Source organism: Carettochelys insculpta, chromosome 5 (assembly GCF_033958435.1).
Source record: "Carettochelys insculpta isolate YL-2023 chromosome 5, ASM3395843v1, whole genome shotgun sequence".
Classification (NCBI taxonomy): Eukaryota; Metazoa; Chordata; order Testudines; family Carettochelyidae; genus Carettochelys; species Carettochelys insculpta.
In genome coordinates, this window is record NC_134141.1 from 26,530,322 (window position 1) to 26,547,912 (window position 17,591).

Genomic DNA, 17,591 nt, shown 5'->3' on the forward strand with positions numbered 1-17,591 from the left:
TCTGTTCTCACACCAAAATACTGAGATGTGAATTCTGCTGGTTTTAAAAGAGAGCTATGAAAAAAGGCTAGATACCATTTTATCTCCCCTAAAAATGGCTGAACTTTTAGGTGTAGTAAAGGGGACTAATGTTAAAATAGTTAGCAGCTTATACTAGATATACATGCAAGGAAGCCAAAAAAGCTCAGCCAGGATTTTAAGGCAGCTTTGGTAGGGGTCGGGAGTGGTGGGGGTGACCTATGTATGAGACATTGAAGAAGTGTAGTTTGTATGTTAAGTGACCTGCCCAAGATCATGCTCTTTGTAGCATCTGTCATGTGCTCTTTGTAGCATCTGTCTCCCCCACATAAAAGGGAGGGAGCTATGACTTCTTCCTTGTATCTCTTCTCCTGGAGATGGAGAAGAGTACAAGGAAGAAGTCATATCTCCAGCTACACAAAGAAAAGATGTGATCAGCTTATTGTGTTCTTTCTTCAAATCTAACTATTGCCCAGCTCATTCCTTCCTTTGGAAGTGGGCAAATGAGGAGAAAAATTCTTCTCTGAGTTCTGTGTGGAGCGGGGCTGGGAAGGGTTTCTCGTGTCCCTAAAACAGGGACCCCTGGATTCCCTTGGCTCTGCAAGGACACTCTTCACTGGAGGTGCTCAACACAACTCCCTTCTTCCGCAACACTGCTCCATCTGTGCAGCGTGGCTCTGAAGGAGCTACTTTACCAGGCCTTTCCCCTAGTTCTTCTTGCCCCAGGAACCTCACTGAGGACCTGTCCACAGCCCCTTTGAACTTTGTGGAGTCTTTGGCTTGGTCTACACTGGGAAAATAAGTCAATTTCAGATGTACAATTCTAGCTATGGCAGTTGCACAGATAGAATTGACTTATCTGCAATTGACTTACCTGGCCGTCCTCGCTGAGGAAGGTCAATGACAAAACTTTCTCCCATTGACCTCCCTTACTCCTTGTGATAGCAAGGAGTCCAGGGGTCAACTTCCAACCCCCGATCAGTCGATTTTCCACATCCCTACCAGGCACGTGAAATTGAACCCCAGAAGATTGATCCTCAGCGGGTCGATCTTCTGGGTAATGTGTACGTCACCTTTGTCATCCACTTAATAACATCAGGTTCAGGTCCTAAAGCAGGGGGCTCACGCTTTCTGGGTGTGTGCTTGTCCAGCACAGTTTTCCCCACACGTGCACTTTTATCACAGGCCACATGATCGTTTCCCTGTGTTTCAGCTTTCAGGTTTTAAAAATACATTTATTTTTTGGAAAGTCCCGTGATTTTGGGGACCTGGCTCCTGATCTTTGAGCACATGGGTTGGCGATGCCTGAATTTTACAGAGCTGGGAGGAGAAGAGTAAGCAGCTGGGTGCAACAGCCTGATCTTCTCACTGTCCTTGTTCTGCCTAGTCCCTGTATGTGGCTCTTGACTCAATAGAGAGCGAGGGTGACCACCCTTCCTGTTTTTACCAGGACAGTCCCTTATTTAAGGCATCTCACAGGTGTCCCGACTTTTTTAAGAAAATGAGCAAATTGTCCTGTATTTCACAAGGCTCCTGTTCCCTGGCACCCAGGGTCTTAGGGTGACAGTCTCTGCTGCTGGGGAGCTCTGCAGTGCAGCTGCACAGTTTCCTGGTGCCCTGTGCCTCAGGATGGCAACCTCTGCTGGCAGGCAGCTCCTCTGTAGGGCAACTGCCTTGTTCCTCAGTATGGCAGCCCCCACTGCCAGGGACCCTGCTACTGGGTGGCTGCTGCATTCCCTGTTATCCCCTTCTGGGAGGCTGCAGAGCCCCTATGCACAGTGCCACACTGTGGGGCAGCAGCCCCATGGCCAAGAAGCCCTGACATGGAACAGCAGATCCACCACCCCCAGAGGCTAGTGTTCTGTATTTATCATAGGACAGTGTGGTCACCCTATACAGAGCCCACTGCAAGGCAGGGGTGGCACTGGAAGGGGCCTGGAAAGATGGGGCTGAGTTGTATCCACCTCTTCTGCAGTGATGGGGAGGTTGCTCAGGCAGAATTCCCTGGAATGTTTCCTTTGAGCTCCTAGAATGTTCGTAAAGGTACTGGTTCAGTTCGTCAGCCATTGGCAGAGAGCCGGTGGCCTTGTGTGTTCTGGTCATTACCTTAAATGACTAAAGGGTTTTGTGTAGCAGTTTGTAGCATAGACCAATGCATCCAAACAACCTGCAACTTCCTGTTGATACAGAGCCTTTTACTGTCTTTTCAAACAACAACAACAACAACAGAATTCCAAAGTTACAGTTTATGGTTTCAGAGCTCGCTCATATTTATTTTGTGTATAATTTTTAAAGGCCCTCTTGCCAGTTCTCTCTATATAATGCATCCTTTGACTCTGGTCATTGCATTTGTACAATATGCTAGCAACTATGAATACCGAAGCGGCCAAATTCCAGAGGTGGAAAAAGTACCCAGAGAGTTACTTGAGTAAAAGTGCAGCTGCTGTCATGTCTGAGTACTTGAGTACAATAAAGATGCAACATTTGTGACTGTGTATTTTTACTCACCGGCTATGTTTACACTAGAAGCATCTGTCGACAGAAGTTACTGTCGACAGGGAAATCTCTACAGAACCTCTGTTTACAATGCACTTCTGCTGACAGTACTCCTGTCGACAGATTGTTATGCCTCAGTTTTTGAGGGATAGTACTGTCAAGGCAAATGCAGAGTTCTTTAAGTGTGCAGACGCACTCTGAGTTATGTCGACAGAGGGTCCCTTCTGTTGACAAAACTCTCTAGGGTAGACACAGCCAAATAGTTTTCTAGAGCAAGAATGGTGACTTGTATTGAAGTACACCCCCCCTACTCCTACCCTCAAGCAGCTGCACTTTTACTCAAGTAACTTTTTGGGTACTTTCCCCACCGCTGCCAAATTCTACCCTCCCTGCTATTCTGACTTGCAGCTCCCATTGAAGTTAGTGATAGCTGTGGCCTGGCTGTGAATCTGAGGGCTTTGTTGGGCCCCAAAGGATTTCAGAATGCAAAGACGAGTGATAATGAAATGCAACTGGTGGGAGATGCCTAGCACTGGGAAACTAACAGCACAAACTGAGCAAGGGCAATACCATATTTACAGGTGATAGGGGCAGCTAGGTCAATAGCTGTCACCCTTCCTGTATTGTAAAGAGAGTGATTGGCTGTAATCCTATAATTCTTTGGAGAAAAGGCTTGCTAATCGTGCCCCAGCAAAAACTGTGCTGGTTAAACTTTCTGATCAGTCGCATCTAGAGAAGTGTTTCTTAACCTTTTTTTTTAAAATGAAGTATCCCTTTTCCCCCCCAAAAAAAAGTTGTGAGTACCTCCAGACTTCTCTTGTGTACCCCTAAAGGTACATGTGCCACCGGTTAAGAATCATGGTCCTAAGGTAACCTGAGGTCTTGAAATAAGTGTCATTAAACCTGTCCAGATTACTGTACCCTTTTCAGGAGTCAGATTTGTTTTGCATACCACCAGGTTACACCTCTCTTCAAAACTACTTTCTTACAAAAACATGCAAAAATATCACAGCAGACTACTACTGAAAACTTGCTTTCTACCATCTTATTATTAAATAAATGAATTGGAATAGAAATATGGCACTTCCATTTCAGCGTAAGGTATATGAAGCAGTCGAAACAAGTCATTGTCTGAATGAACTTTTAGGTTGTACGGACTTTATTAGTGTTTTTATGTAGCCTGATGTAAAATTAGGCAAACACCTGGATGAGCTGACATACCCCTGGAAAACCTCAGTGGACCCCCAAGAGTATGCATACCTCTGGTTAAGAAACACTGCTCTAGAAGCCCTATCTGTGTTTGGACCTGGTTGTGCTAATTATTCTCATTGTCCTAAAAAGCTCCCAAACTTTGTGTACGGCAAGTTGCAATAGGTGGGTGTAACAAACAAACAGCTGGAGCAGGAGTAGGTGGGAAGGGAGGGTTGTGTTGTGGGTTTATTTTTACTGCTGCTTTCAAAATGAAATGGGTCCATCTTCAGGTCAGAGCACAGGAAACTGTCACCCCTGCTTTGTGACCTGCCCGCCAGTTTAACAATCTACCACACAGCATCCTGCTAATAGAAAACCGGTCCCAGCATTTGTGTCAAGTATCCCAAAAAGGAGGTCTCTCTTTGCTCTCACCCATGCTCTGGAACTCCCATTCATGCCACGTACTGCCTTCTGCTGACGTCTCACTAGTGGTGCAAGAACTCGCAACCTAGCTATAGCTGAGGGGGTTAATACAGAGTGGCACCCTCCCTCCAACAACATTAGGTAATAATCTTGTAGGTCCCCATTTTTAATTCAATGCTGAGGTCAGAAATGTTTGTATTGGTTGGTATTTTGCTGTTACTATTAAATAGGGCAGCTAAGCACTATGCAAAGGTTCAGATTTACAGGGGTATATATTTCTAAACAGTTTAATAAACCAACACCTAAAGCTTTTAGATTTTCTTGAACGGTTAATTCCATGCATATTCTTTGCAGAGACAAGCACGTCCATTGGTTGTGCTTTGGTTGATAGACTTGGGGTGGGTAATAAGATGATAAAACACATCTCTTGCCGCCAGCTACCACATACTAATACCTGTAATAATTCATTGAAAGCTGGGATTTTTAGGCAAGTTTTTTTTTTTAATGAAGAGGGGAGGGAGCGTTAAAAAAGTCTTGAAAGGAAACAGGTCGTTGCCTACCTCATACTAGGGGACAAAACAAGACATTAATTCAGTGCCATTGAGCAGTTCTTCCATTTTATTGCCACTCAAGTAATATCTCCAGCAGGTGATATATATGTGTGTGTGTGTGCGTGCATGCGCGCGCGCGCATGCACGCACACACACACACACAGAGTTGCTTTCAAGGCTAGCAGCCTAAAACCTGAGCTGCCTCAACAGGTGTCTCATAATGTAGAACATAGCAACTTGATTGCTGAGGGCAGGCTGAGGTGGTTCTGCTACCATCTGCTCCACCGTGCTCAGACTTGACTGCGCTCAGAGGCGCATAGGTCAAGAAGGAGCCTTTGATGTTGACATTCAAGACCTTAAGAGTCAACTGGATCCTACGTACTTTATACTGAGTTTCTGGCTTTCTATATGATGGTCTTGCCTTCTTGGGTCACAGAGGGCACCATGGATTTGGAGCTGGAAATTGTACTAAACTTTCTGTCTTAGCCTCCCTGTGCTTTTGGGGCACACTGTCCTGTCTGTCCTTACGGTCTGACCTTTGGGCCATTGGTTTAACCTCCTCAAAGCATGGCATAAATCCCTCCCGACTTCAAAACATTTTGAGAATGCTCCCTGATGAGGAATTGATTCATGAAATTGTTTTAACATTGTCTTAGTGCTTTCTTGGGAGTAAACTTTCATTGGGTCAGTTTATGTTTATGTACCTACCGTGGAGAAGGCAGAAAATCATCTTATATTATATGATGTATTAAATACCATACTTTCAGGTGTGTAGGTGTATCCTGTCTATCTCTAGATACACCTTTTTAAGACCATATTATTGCCATAAAACAGATAGGTAAGAACCTTGGTCACATCACTTGGAATTTAATCCCAAACCAGTGGGTAGGATATTGTCCTAAATCTTAGTAGCACACACATTTAATATGAATAAAACCATGCTCATTCTAATGTGGAAGTTTAACTACATGTAAATGACAGAGGAACCACTAGAGACTTGGAGAGTTCCTTTGACATGCTCAATTGCTATCACAAGTAGAACATTTCCCGTTTTTCTTCAGCGTGTGATTGCAGTCGTATGTTTTGTTGGAAAATTCAGGTGAAGCCCTCAGAATATTATGGGTACCACAGCTGGAAGAGTTTGGCACACTGTCTGTATGTAACATGAGTACACTGTTGCTTAGAAAAGGAACTTCAGACACTACAGCTGTATAGTTTGGCCTATGGATAGATTTACAGGATTAATCCATACTGTGATCATTTGTCTCATGCTGAAAGCACTCTATCTACTAGTAAATTGATGACAAACCAATTTGTGGAAGTTAGATAATGCAGTATTACCTTCATGAATAGGATTTTAATGATTTTTTTAAAGTAATTATGGCTTTCTAGGTTTCTTGCTTTACCTTTAACTGTTGTATCAGCCTCATGGTATAGAAGTTTAAAACAAATAATTAAGCTAGTTTCTGTAAAATAAGAAATTAAAGATAAATTAATTCTATATTGGTACTTCATAAATGTATTGGTCCAATGGATTGGAAATAGCGTAAGCCTTCATTCTGAGTTTTGATCTCCATTCATCTTGATCCAGATTCAAAATTTTTACTACCTGGGAACAATTTGGGCTGTTTGAAAATGAGAAAAGATGGTTTGAATTCAGACTCACGTGATCTTAAATTCCGTTCCTCGTTCTGACACAGATTTCCTGTGTGACTGAGGCAGTCCCTTAATTTTTGCCTAACTCAGTTTTCCTCAGTGTGTTTTAAGAATGAATTCATTAGTGTGTGAGGTGCTCAGATACTCTGATGGAGGCTGTATAAGGTTCAAGATTTGTGGTCTCTATCCAATTTCTAGGGACCACGTTATGTGCTCCTCATAGTAACTCACATCACCCACTGGACCCATAGTTGGTAGTCTTTGGAGACTTGAAGGACAGAATGGCTGTTGAGACTGAACTGTCTGCTGCTCATCTCTGCCACTGTTTGTCAGGGTTGAACACACAGAAGCTGCGTCTATTTTTGAAAGAGTCCATGGAGCGTCTGCACACACAAAAAGCATCCTTTCGACGGTAAATCAAAAGAAGGTGGTGCTCCTTTCGAAATCACTCGTCCAGTTTGAGGAAGCGCGCCCCCTTGCAAAAGCATCTTCCAAAAGAAAATGTGGTTAGATGCTCCACGGGACCCTTCTTTCAAAAGAACAGTCTTCATTTTTAGTCCCTGGCCCATTCTTTCGAAAGAGTGGGGCTGTGTGGACACTCTCTTTTGAAAGAGCAGGTCACTCTTTCAATCCACTTTTTTTATGTGGACACACTCTTTTGGAAGAGATTGTCCAGAAGAGCGTCTTTTAAAAGATCTCTGCAGTGCAGACGTAGCTGCACAGAATGGGATTAGAAAGCTCACAGGGATACTACCTGTGCTGGGCATAAACAGCGGTCTTCAGGCCCTGGCTCTAGCTTTCCCTTTGTATTCCATTTTCTAAACAAAAGTCCTAGGAAAATGAATGTGTTCTTTCCTTGAAATCTAAGTCAAGAACGTGTAAATGAAGGACTGTGAGACATTTGCAAGATGCAAATAACCCTCTCTCTCCCCACTCTGATTGGGCCATTACATTCTGCTGTTCCAATTCTTTCTTTAAACAGATGAAAAGCGCAGACAGCCGACATGCCGTGAGCTCCCAGTACAGGATGCACTCCTACTACCCTCCTGCCTCCTACTTGGGCCAGAGCGTGAGCACCTCTGCATGTGTTCCTCAGATCTTCACTTTTGAGGACAGCCCCTTGTACTCCGAGTCTAAAGCAAGCGGTAGGTACACACCCACTCCAGACCAAATGGAGGGAGGAGTGAGGTTCGTTTTTTTTTTTTTTAATTCACTTTGAGGGGAATATTAAAAAAAAATGCAGGTTGTTGAGAGGATTGAAATGAGCAGTGCTGAGGCTAGTAACGTAGCCAGAGCTGACAGAGAGCAGTCATTTTCTGGGTAATGTGTGCACATGACATTTTGAAGTTCTCTCATTTTGGAAGTCTGATAAATTACTGTGAGAGGGAGGGTAGCAATTTCAGGCCTTGTCTGCTCCTTCATTAGTTGTGGTGGATTGCAGGAAGAGCAGCTAAAGATTAAAATGATGCATTTTCCTTTTTATTTCCTATTCATAGTCAATCAAATAAGTTTCTCCAGGGAAACATTAACCATACATAGTCTGTTCTTTGAAAACAGCTGAGAAGGTACCATCCCTTGAATTTTTAAAAGCTCTGTTCACTAAATATTCCCTTCAGGCCAGTACTTTCACTGGGTCCTGTGTCTTTGCAATCCTGTTGTTGTCTCCACAAGTTTCAGAAGACACATCAAACCCATCCTCCCCCTGTTCTGACAACTGCTTTACAGCCAACACCTTTCTCTGTATTCAGTGTTCAAATGAATGGTTGGCTTCACATTCAGCTGAAGATGGCGCTTTTTCTTATGTCTATCACAGATAACTCACGACGCTCACTAATCAAGCATTCTTAAAAATTGACCAAAAAATCAACAACCCCATATACCTTTTATTAACAAATTCATTTCAGTATTTTTGATGGCTCCAGGGAAAAAAAAGCCTGTGTGTAATATGCCCACTGATTTTTGAATGGCATAAACACAGTGTTTTCAATAATCCGTGGCTGCTTGTCCAGGCAACATTCCACACACCGATATTGTTCCAGTTATTTCATCAATCAGTGACATGGAGTGAGATGTAATTTAGGGAGATCAAACAGCATTTTCCCAGCCTTGAAAGAGTGGTTTTCCATATCAGGGAAGCTTGCCAGGTATCTGTATTTTTATGAGAAGTTTAAATATGTGAGTAAGCATTCACATGCTTTAGTTATGGTCTTTTTAAGAGTTTCTTTTTTTCAGTTATGACCAATTAGTGAGAACATATACTGGGAATTCTCCCTCCAGAGTTGAGTATCTGTGCTCAGTTAGACCAGGGACCACAGTCCAAAGGAATTTCTTTATTCCAATGAATATTTTCCCTCCTCCTTCACAACTTTCAATCACGTGTTCATCCTCTAAAGACCATGAAGATACTGGACCTTTAGCCATCTGGTGGAAGGTTGTTCATAAACCACCCCACACTGATCCTGGTTTTTCCCCAGCAGCATTTTTATTATCAAATACAAACTGCTTTTTTTTTTCAAGTACATATATTTGTATGATGTAAGGCGGAAGAAGTCACTGATTATTTAGGCCAACCTGCTCTGTATCACAGACCATAGAACTTCACGCAATAGTTTCTACACTGATCCCATCATTTCTGTTTAAGAATGTATGATTTGTTGGAAGATATCTGTATCAATAGTTCCTAAACTTCACCAAAACGTAACTGTGCAGCAAAGAAGTTCATTAGGACTAAAGAGAAAAAGAAACACAAATTAGAGCCAACATTTCAGAGCCAGCAGTCCTGTTATTCTGCAGCACCAGTTATTAAATTGTAATAGTCCTGATCAAAGAGCTAATATCTTGAGGTGGTTCTAGGGTGTTTCTTACCCACCCCAGAGTCTTCAGTTGTAACTTTGACTTTTTACAGACTTTTCCAGTTCAGATTTTAGCACAGTTAGAATTTCAGTCCAATCATTTCATTGACATTGTTCCACTCAGTTGACTGCTCGGTTAGCCTGAAGGCTTCTGACGTTCCCACCTGAGGTCACGCCATGTTACAGTAGGTTGCATTTAGTAATGGGGTGACATTTGCTAAATGACAACACACCATCTCTCCAGCTTCTTGTACTTTAAACATTTCTAATGAAAATTACTTCCAGCTGGCAGGGTTGGTGCCCTTCTAACTACGGCTTTGTTAGTGGCAAAAATAAGATCATTTAGAGATAAATAGTGAAAGAATGAGCTGTGAAGTTTGCAATAGACTCTTCAGAACTGCCAAGTTTCAGATGAACTGAAAATAGGCAGAAGGGGAAGGGACTCTTAGGCTAAGACTGCAGTTGAAGCTATGGGTGAGATTCCCAGCTTGGGTACACCTACTTGTGGTAGTTTCCTTAAAATAGCCACAGTAGCATGGGCAGGAGTGAGCCAGGGCATGTGCTGCCTGCCCCAAGTGCCAATCCACCTGCACCCCCTGTATATGTACTTGGGGTAGCTAGCCTGTGCTGCTTCGTGCTGCAGCCCGTGCTATTGCAGCTGCTTGCTGCTGAGCTAGTCTGTGCCAGCTGGGAGTCATGTCCAGCTCCTGAGGTAGACGGAGTCTTCGTTGCACTTTAGAAAACTTTCCCCATTTCCCTCCCTTAGCTTTTAATTCCCCTTCTACTTATGTTTCAGAATCAAGAGCAATGGGAAAGAGACATGGGAGAGGAGACTCTTGAGTCCATTGTGTGCAAAACGCATTTGTTTTGGAGTCAAGCTTGAGAGGTCATGGGGAAAGTAGAGGAGAAACAGTGTAGACATTTGCAGCATAGTCATCTATCAGTGAGGCATCAATTAACCTGAGTACCCCTGATGGAGAGAGTCCCAAACTCCAGTGTGAGTTCTTACAGGCCCAATCCAATGTCTGTTGAAATCAGTTGTTGTCTTTCTTTTGTCTTCAATGAGCAGACCCTGTGTGCTTAAAGATAAGCAAGTGCTGAAGTATGTCAGTGAGACCTCAGTTCAGGACAGGTTCGCTTAAATCTGTCCCTTTCAGAATAGTGCTTATGTTTAGTTTAAGCATAACCTGACATCCACGAACTGAAAGTTAAACATGTTCTTAAGTGCTCTTCGTGAACAGGCGCGTTTCCCTAAACTAGAACCTGGAAATCTGCAGTGTCTGGACAGGAAATATATACAGGAAAATGTTCAAAGCTACAGAGAAGAAAATTAAAGAGATTTTTTTCTGTCACACGCACTCCTCCCCCTTGATTTTTAAATGACCATTTTGTTCAAAGAAACCCACAAAATAAACCCCCACTTCATGCTTATATTGCTCAATAAAACATTGAGATTTTTATTTTGTGTATTCCCTTGTCCATGGCTGAGGCGGTTACGTGATTTTTAAGATGTGGGCCTTGCTCGGAGCAGTTGATTTTTTTTTGCTTTCCTATGAAAATCCCTGGAATTCTAGCAGTACAAATGATGAGCTAGCAGGAGTCATTGTCTGTGATTTTAACACAAAATTGGACACCTACAGATCCTGAGTTCTAATTATATCACTGACATGGCTTCCTGGACCAGTTATTTAATTGCTCTGACTCAGTTTTCACATCTGTAAAATGGGATAACACTCTTCTTCCTGTGAAGCAGCGTGTCAGTTCAGTGACACTTCTTCTGGCCACACATGGCACAGCTTCTGGGCTTGCGTAAATTAGTGGCCTTCCCAATCTATTCCTGGTATCCAGGAGTCTGAAAACTCTCTTCACTCCCAAATCTGTCAAGGAATTAGCAGGGGAACCCAGACCCACCACCCACTTTCCAGTTTAGGAGCCAGATCAGGATTCTTGGACTCTAACGGTGCCTGAGCTCCTTCCTACCTTCTCCTGAATCTCTGCAGGTTCCCTAGCCTGTTGGTTTGTAGCTTGCTCTCAGGAGCTCTTTCTCCAACCTGCTCACCTCTCTGGTAGCTGCCCTGATCTTCTGCTTCCTGTTTCCAACCCTTTTATTCTCTCAGCTGCTGAGAGACTGACAGTCATCACTGGCTGGCAGTGCCTGTGTTAACTGTTTGGTGGCTTGTGGTACGTACACCCAACACTTGCTAGCCAAGTGAATTACTTTCTTGTAAAGTGCTTTGAAAATGTTAAATGTAACATTGATCAAAAAAGTTTCAGCAGACCAGTTTTATGTCAGAAAATGCTGTTTTGTTAAAAAAAAAGTTTTCCATTAAAAATGCCATCAAAAGCAACGAATTCCAGCAAAGTGTTTTAAACGATGTCAACAGAAGTTAAGCATTTGATTTAGACTTTGTTTCATTTTATTTTGACTCATTTTGTTCAGACAATTTTTGTTTATAAATTTAAATTTTAAACACTTCCCGTTCAATAATAGCAAAATACCTAGTATAATATAAACATACTGATAGGGTAAGTTCAGTGGTTCCAGAATAAGAACTTTGGAATTTTTGTTCTGTGCTACATTTCAAAATGTTGGTGTATCCCCTGGGATGGGTGTTCCATTTTCCAGACCGTGCTCAGTAAGTGATATGTGAATACTTAGTATGGTATTGAAGAAGAATTCTTATCTTCAGTGCTTGTTTTGCAAAAGCATAAGCACACACTTTTCACACTGAAGTCCCGTCTGCCTTCGGAGCTGGGGATGTTCATCCCCTGCATGTGTACACATACTTGTGTAAGCACTCATTGAACTGGTGCTAGCAGAAGTCACACTAGCCTCAGGGCAGGGACAGCAACAGCAAAGACACAGCTCAGCTGTGCTGACTACAAACTCTCCTAAGCTGGTGGCTATGTACTCAGCAGGGCTCAGGTGTGCCTGCAGTGCTACACCCAGGGATGGTGCAGCTACGCTGCCAGTTACACTTAGGGTAGCTCAATGGCTACGTCTACACGTGAAGCCTACATCGAAGTAGCTTATTTCGATGTAGCGACATCGAAATAGGCTATTTCGATGAATAACGTCTACACATCCTCCAGGGCTGGCAACGTCGATGTTCAACATCGACGTTGTGCAGCACCACATTGAAATAGGCGCTGCGAGGGAGCGTCTACATGCCAAAGTAGCACACATCGAAATAAGGGTGCCAGGCACAGCTGCAGACAGGGTCACAGAGCGGACTCAACAAAGCCCTTTGTTCATTTCATATTGGGACACTCTAGATCTATTGAATAGTAACAGAGAGGGAGCCGTGCTAGTCTATACACTATCAAAACAAAAAGCAGTCAAGTAGCACTTTAAAGACTAGCAAAATAGTTTATTAGGTGAGCTTTCGTGGGACAGACCCACTTCTTCAGACCATAGCCAGACCAGAACAGACTCAATATTTAAGGCACAGAGAACCAAAAACAGTAATCAAGGAGCACAAGTAAAAAAAAATGATCAAGGTGAGCAAATAAGAGAGTGGAGGGGTGGGGGGGGGGAAGGTCAAGAATCTATTGGTTTGAAGTTACAGGAAGAGGGAAATGGGAGTGCCAGAGCTAGCCTTTGTGTAATGGGAGATGGCTAATACTGTGAATAGCGAGCCTGATTCTTATTTAAACAGTGGTTCCTTTAAACCTCTGTGGAAGAGTAACTGAGAGTTGGACCTAGTTTTTTAAACAACTTTTAAAATTTAAATTTATTGGGGAGATATTGGTGTTCGGAAATGTTAGCTCCTGCTAAATAAGCAGACCCCAAAGGTTCCGCAAAATTGTTCAGACGTAAAGTGGAAGAATTAAAGTGGTTAGAAGCTTTCTCACTTGGTGCATAAGGACATAGCAGTTGCCATACTGTGTCAGACCAAGTGTGTTGTCTTTGTCAGAGACCAGCTCTGGATGCTTCAGAGAAAGAGACTCCCTGCAATAGGCATATAAGGGGTTATCTGTCCCCTCGTTATAAGGAATTAGGATAATAGCTAAGTATAGATTGGCTTAAGGCCTGAAGCATGCCACTTATCATCCCTTCTAAATTTGTTATTGGCCTTACCTATTATAACTGGATTACTTCTTATCTTATGAATGTAAATTCTCTTTTTTAACCTTGCACAGTTCTAGGTCTCAGATGTCTTCCTGTAGCAATGAGTTCCACGGACTAATTATGTACTGTGCACAGAAATTACATTGTGTAAAATAATTAATTAAGCAACACTTCTTGAAAAGCTAACTTACAGGCCAAGTGGAGCAAATTTTAGCACTCTGCCTGTTATGTGAACATAGGTTACAGTATATTCAGATAGTTTATATTGCAATAAATCCACATGCTGCTGACAGCAGTCACTAAGTGTACCACACGCAGATACCCCAGGCAGCTGGCATCAGAATCTCTCTCTTTCAGCACCCAAAACAGGCTAAAGGAAGTTGTCCTTAATTATTACTAGTACTAGTTCTGCTACCCTTTCTCTGGACAGGTCCCGAGAGTGCACCACACACACACAGCCAGTATATTTTGATATGCCCCTATACACGTAATTTCCATCTAATAATCCAGAAAAATTCCACTCAACTTTAATTTTTAAGACTGCTTCAGTTGCACTAATACACTCTTTAACAGTATATTAAACAACTGTGACATGCTTCGTCCATGTTATTTTCTGAGCTAAGCTTTAGTGCAGTAAAGTTTGGCATTTAAGAAATGAAAGTGAACCAAGTATTTAAGTCTTCTTACTTCAAAATGGCCTGTCCAATTAACTTCAACATTTAAAGAAAAAAAAAACACTTTAGCGTAGGAATAAGCATGAGGAACTTCAAGCAAAAAAGGAGGTTCCTTTTCCAGCTAGGGAAATATGAGGCACATAGTGGCAGCTCTCTCAGGCCCTTAGCTATAGAACCAGTACCATAGCTTCATAATTTTTCTGATGCTTTTTTGTAAAAAATGCTGATCCGTTGATGATGCCGAATGAGGAATTTGACTGTGACTCAAATGCATGAGATCCATCTCACAACTGCATTTATAATGGCAGAATCCAGAGCATGTTTCAAAGACATGCACGAAACAGAATCCCACTTCTCATGACAGAAGAACCTTCAGAATCATTTCAGTGAATAGCAGAAATATTAGACACCGGAAGAATGTAAAAGACCTTCTGGATTATGACATTTTTCTTAGGCTGCATTGCAGTGTTTGAAAGCTATGCATCTTTCTGATGTGTCTCAAGTACAACATTTTCAAATGAATCCGTGCCCTTGGATGCCATACGAGGTTTAAATAATGTTTTAGAGTCACAGATCGTGCCTGAAAGCAGAATCAGAGATATGGCTGTCACAGAGAATTAGTATGTAGAAGACCCATGAGGCCACTTTCCTGAACTTGTAGCTGTTTCACAGTGTTGTCTGTCCAAGCTGTGCAGCACTATTCCTGCAGAAAGGGAGGTGTTGCTGCTTTTTAACACTATGGTCAGAAGCACTGCCCAGTGGTGGAGGAAGAAACTGAATCTGGCTATAGTTCGTGTTCAGCCAGTGGGCAAGATTCACTCCCTGGATTATGCTGATGAATCTCCTTGAGATCTGGGACACAACACTACAAGCTGCTTCATAACCATCTCTACCAGGGAGGAGGAGCCAGTTGCCATAGTTCTCAAAGTCTGCCTGGCTGTCCCTCAAAGAGACAGGGCTCTGACAGCTGCGGGATGCTGTTTCTGCGTCTTTCCCGGTTTGCCTCCACCCATAGAGATCCTGTGGAGATCTGGCTGAGTTTTTCAGCTGCTCAGCACAAGCAAAAGCTCAGTGAGGAACATGGTAGTGGTGTTACCATCACCTGGTCCTTTCCCAAGGAGCACAGCTGTCCCTTGTTGGCGAGGAACAGTGCAAATTGCAGCCCCTGTGTTCATGAAGGTAAAAATGAGCTGCTGTCAGAATACAGTCCCTGTCTTCTCCCACTGGCTGGAATGCAGCGTTGGCTAGAGTACTGACTTATGCAATGTTTCGCTTGTTAAAACTTGCTGCTAAAAACAGAAAGTCCCAGCTATGTTCCTGAATAGACCAGCTCCCTGCTATGAAAGAACATTACTGAAAGCAGAAAATGGAGACGCTTTTCCTCTTATTTCCTAAATACCGATTTCAGACTAAATAGTAATTTAAAAAAAATAGACATCTGTTATTCTTTATGGATGCCAATTGAACTCATCTGGTAACGTTTGGCAATTTACAAAAAATGTATGCAGATTCACAAAACGCTGTCATTTCATCTTCATTCTTATTTGCATATTGGGTTCCTGCATAATTGTAGTTAATTTTGGCTACTGTTATTTTGAACAGGTTCTTATTTATTACTTCTACATACAACACCCCTCAGACATGAATTACAAATGTTAGGTGGGCTAGCAGGTCTAAAATTAGAAGTACTCTTCCAGCTTTGGTTTAGATGGCTGATATTCAAGCATACAAATCAAACCATCTTCCACTGCTACATTCCCATCATCAGGCCAGCTATTTGCTTTGAGCAGCGTCCTGGTAAATTTCAATGCTTTGATGCCTGCTCAGAAAAAAATTAGAGCCCGGTGTTGACACTTAAACCCACATGTATCAGTTAACTAAAAGGTGACACGTGGATGCACTGTGACATACAAGTCAACAGTGTGACCCTGTTGCAAAAAAGGAAACATGACTCTGGGATGCATTAAGAGGAGTGTTGTCAGCAAGACTCAAGAAGTCATTCTTCCATTCTGCTCTGCACTGATTAGACCTCATTTAGAGTATTGTGTCCTGTTTTGGGCACCACATTTCAAGAAAGATGTGGAGAAACTGGAGAAGGTCCAGAGAAGAGCAGCAAGAATGATTAAAGGTCTAGAGAACATGAGTTATGAGGGAAGACTTGGGCTTGTTTAGTTTAGAAAAGAGAAGACTGAGAGGGGACATGATAGCGGTTTCCAAGTACCTAAAAGCATGTTACAAGGAGGAGGGAGAAAAATTGTTCTCCTTGGCCTCTGAGGATAGAACAAGGAGCAATGGACTTAAACTGTAGCAAGGGAATTTTAAGTTGAGCATTAGGGAGGTTAAATATTGGAACAAATTGCCTACGAAGGTTGTGGAATTTCCATCACTGGAAATATTTAAGTGCAAGTTAGATAGACATCTATCAGGGATGGTCTACATTGCTTGGTCCTACCAATTAGGGCAGGGGACTAGACTTGATGGCTTCTTGAGGTCCCTTTAAGTTCGAATGCTCCATGATTCTGCATCTACACATGACCGAGATTGCAGAGGCATCTGACCCAATGAATATATATTGGTGTGTTTTGGAAGGAAACTTTCTATCAATTATAATGGAAGTTGGGTCAAGTGTGAACAAACTAGCTAACATTTCACCAGGCCTTCTTTCTAGATAGATTTAAAAAAAAAGAAGAAGGTGGCATGTTTTTTTTAAATGCAAACCAAGTATCAAAATTGGCAAACCCAAAAGTAATTTTTTTTAATTTTTTTAAGTAAGCAAGTAATTAACTTTAATGTGTGACATTATTATTATTATTATTATTATTATTATTATTTCTTTAGCATAACAGCAATTATCAAAATTTCAGTTGACCTGGATGAGAATTTTATAACAAATCATAGCAAATCACTTTTATATAGGTTTTTAAATAACCATTTAATGTATAATTTCATAGCTGAGGCTATGCTAAGTAAAATTGAATCAGTAAAGAATCTATAATTGATCTGTAAATCCCAGCAGAAGTAGACATTCCTATTCAGGAAAGCAATTAAATAGAAGTGGGTGAAAATAGTCAGGTGACTAAGTTTTCCCTGAAAGAAGTAGATTGGGTTGACTAAAACAATTGAGAAATTCAAGTAGATTTTAGCAAATTATTTCATTCATATAAAAAACTTTTTGAAAAAGTTTGATTTGGCATGACTGAAGTGAAGCATTTAGGCATTTTGGTTTGCTAAATTGCAAAATTTTGTTTTGTTAATTGCAAAATAAAATGCCTGAATACTTTATTTTGATAACACCGAGTCAAACTGTTTTGGCTTAGTTAAAATAAATAATAATTAAATTATTTAGTTTTATTTAAAATTAATTTTAAAAAGATTAGAAAAATATGAAAATGCAAAGTTTTGTTTTGAGCTGAACAAAACATAATTTGGGTTGAATGAAACATTTCATTTGAGCTTAAACAAAAGTTTTTAACTATTTCATTTTGCCAGAAAAATAAAAAAAATCATATAGGTGACCTGGAACCTTTTTTATTCAATTATTATTTTTAGTTCATCTGCTTAACCCAAAAAAGTCAGTTATTCACATAGCTCTTCATCTAAACACATGTGCTTAAGTCTCATTGGCTACGTCTACACTAGCCCCAAACTTCGAAATGGC

General features: G+C 41.6%; 1 protein-coding gene across 1 annotated transcript in view; it reads left to right on the forward strand.

Annotated features, from left to right (window-relative positions):
- The window catches only part of DMRT1 (doublesex and mab-3 related transcription factor 1), a 79,772-nt gene that overhangs the window by 38,149 nt on the left and 24,032 nt on the right, over window positions 1-17,591 (forward strand). The window contains exon 4 of the mRNA XM_074994084.1: window positions 7,318-7,480. Coding sequence (XP_074850185.1) covers window positions 7,318-7,480 — 163 coding nt within the window. The remainder of the gene's footprint in view (window positions 1-7,317; window positions 7,481-17,591) is intronic.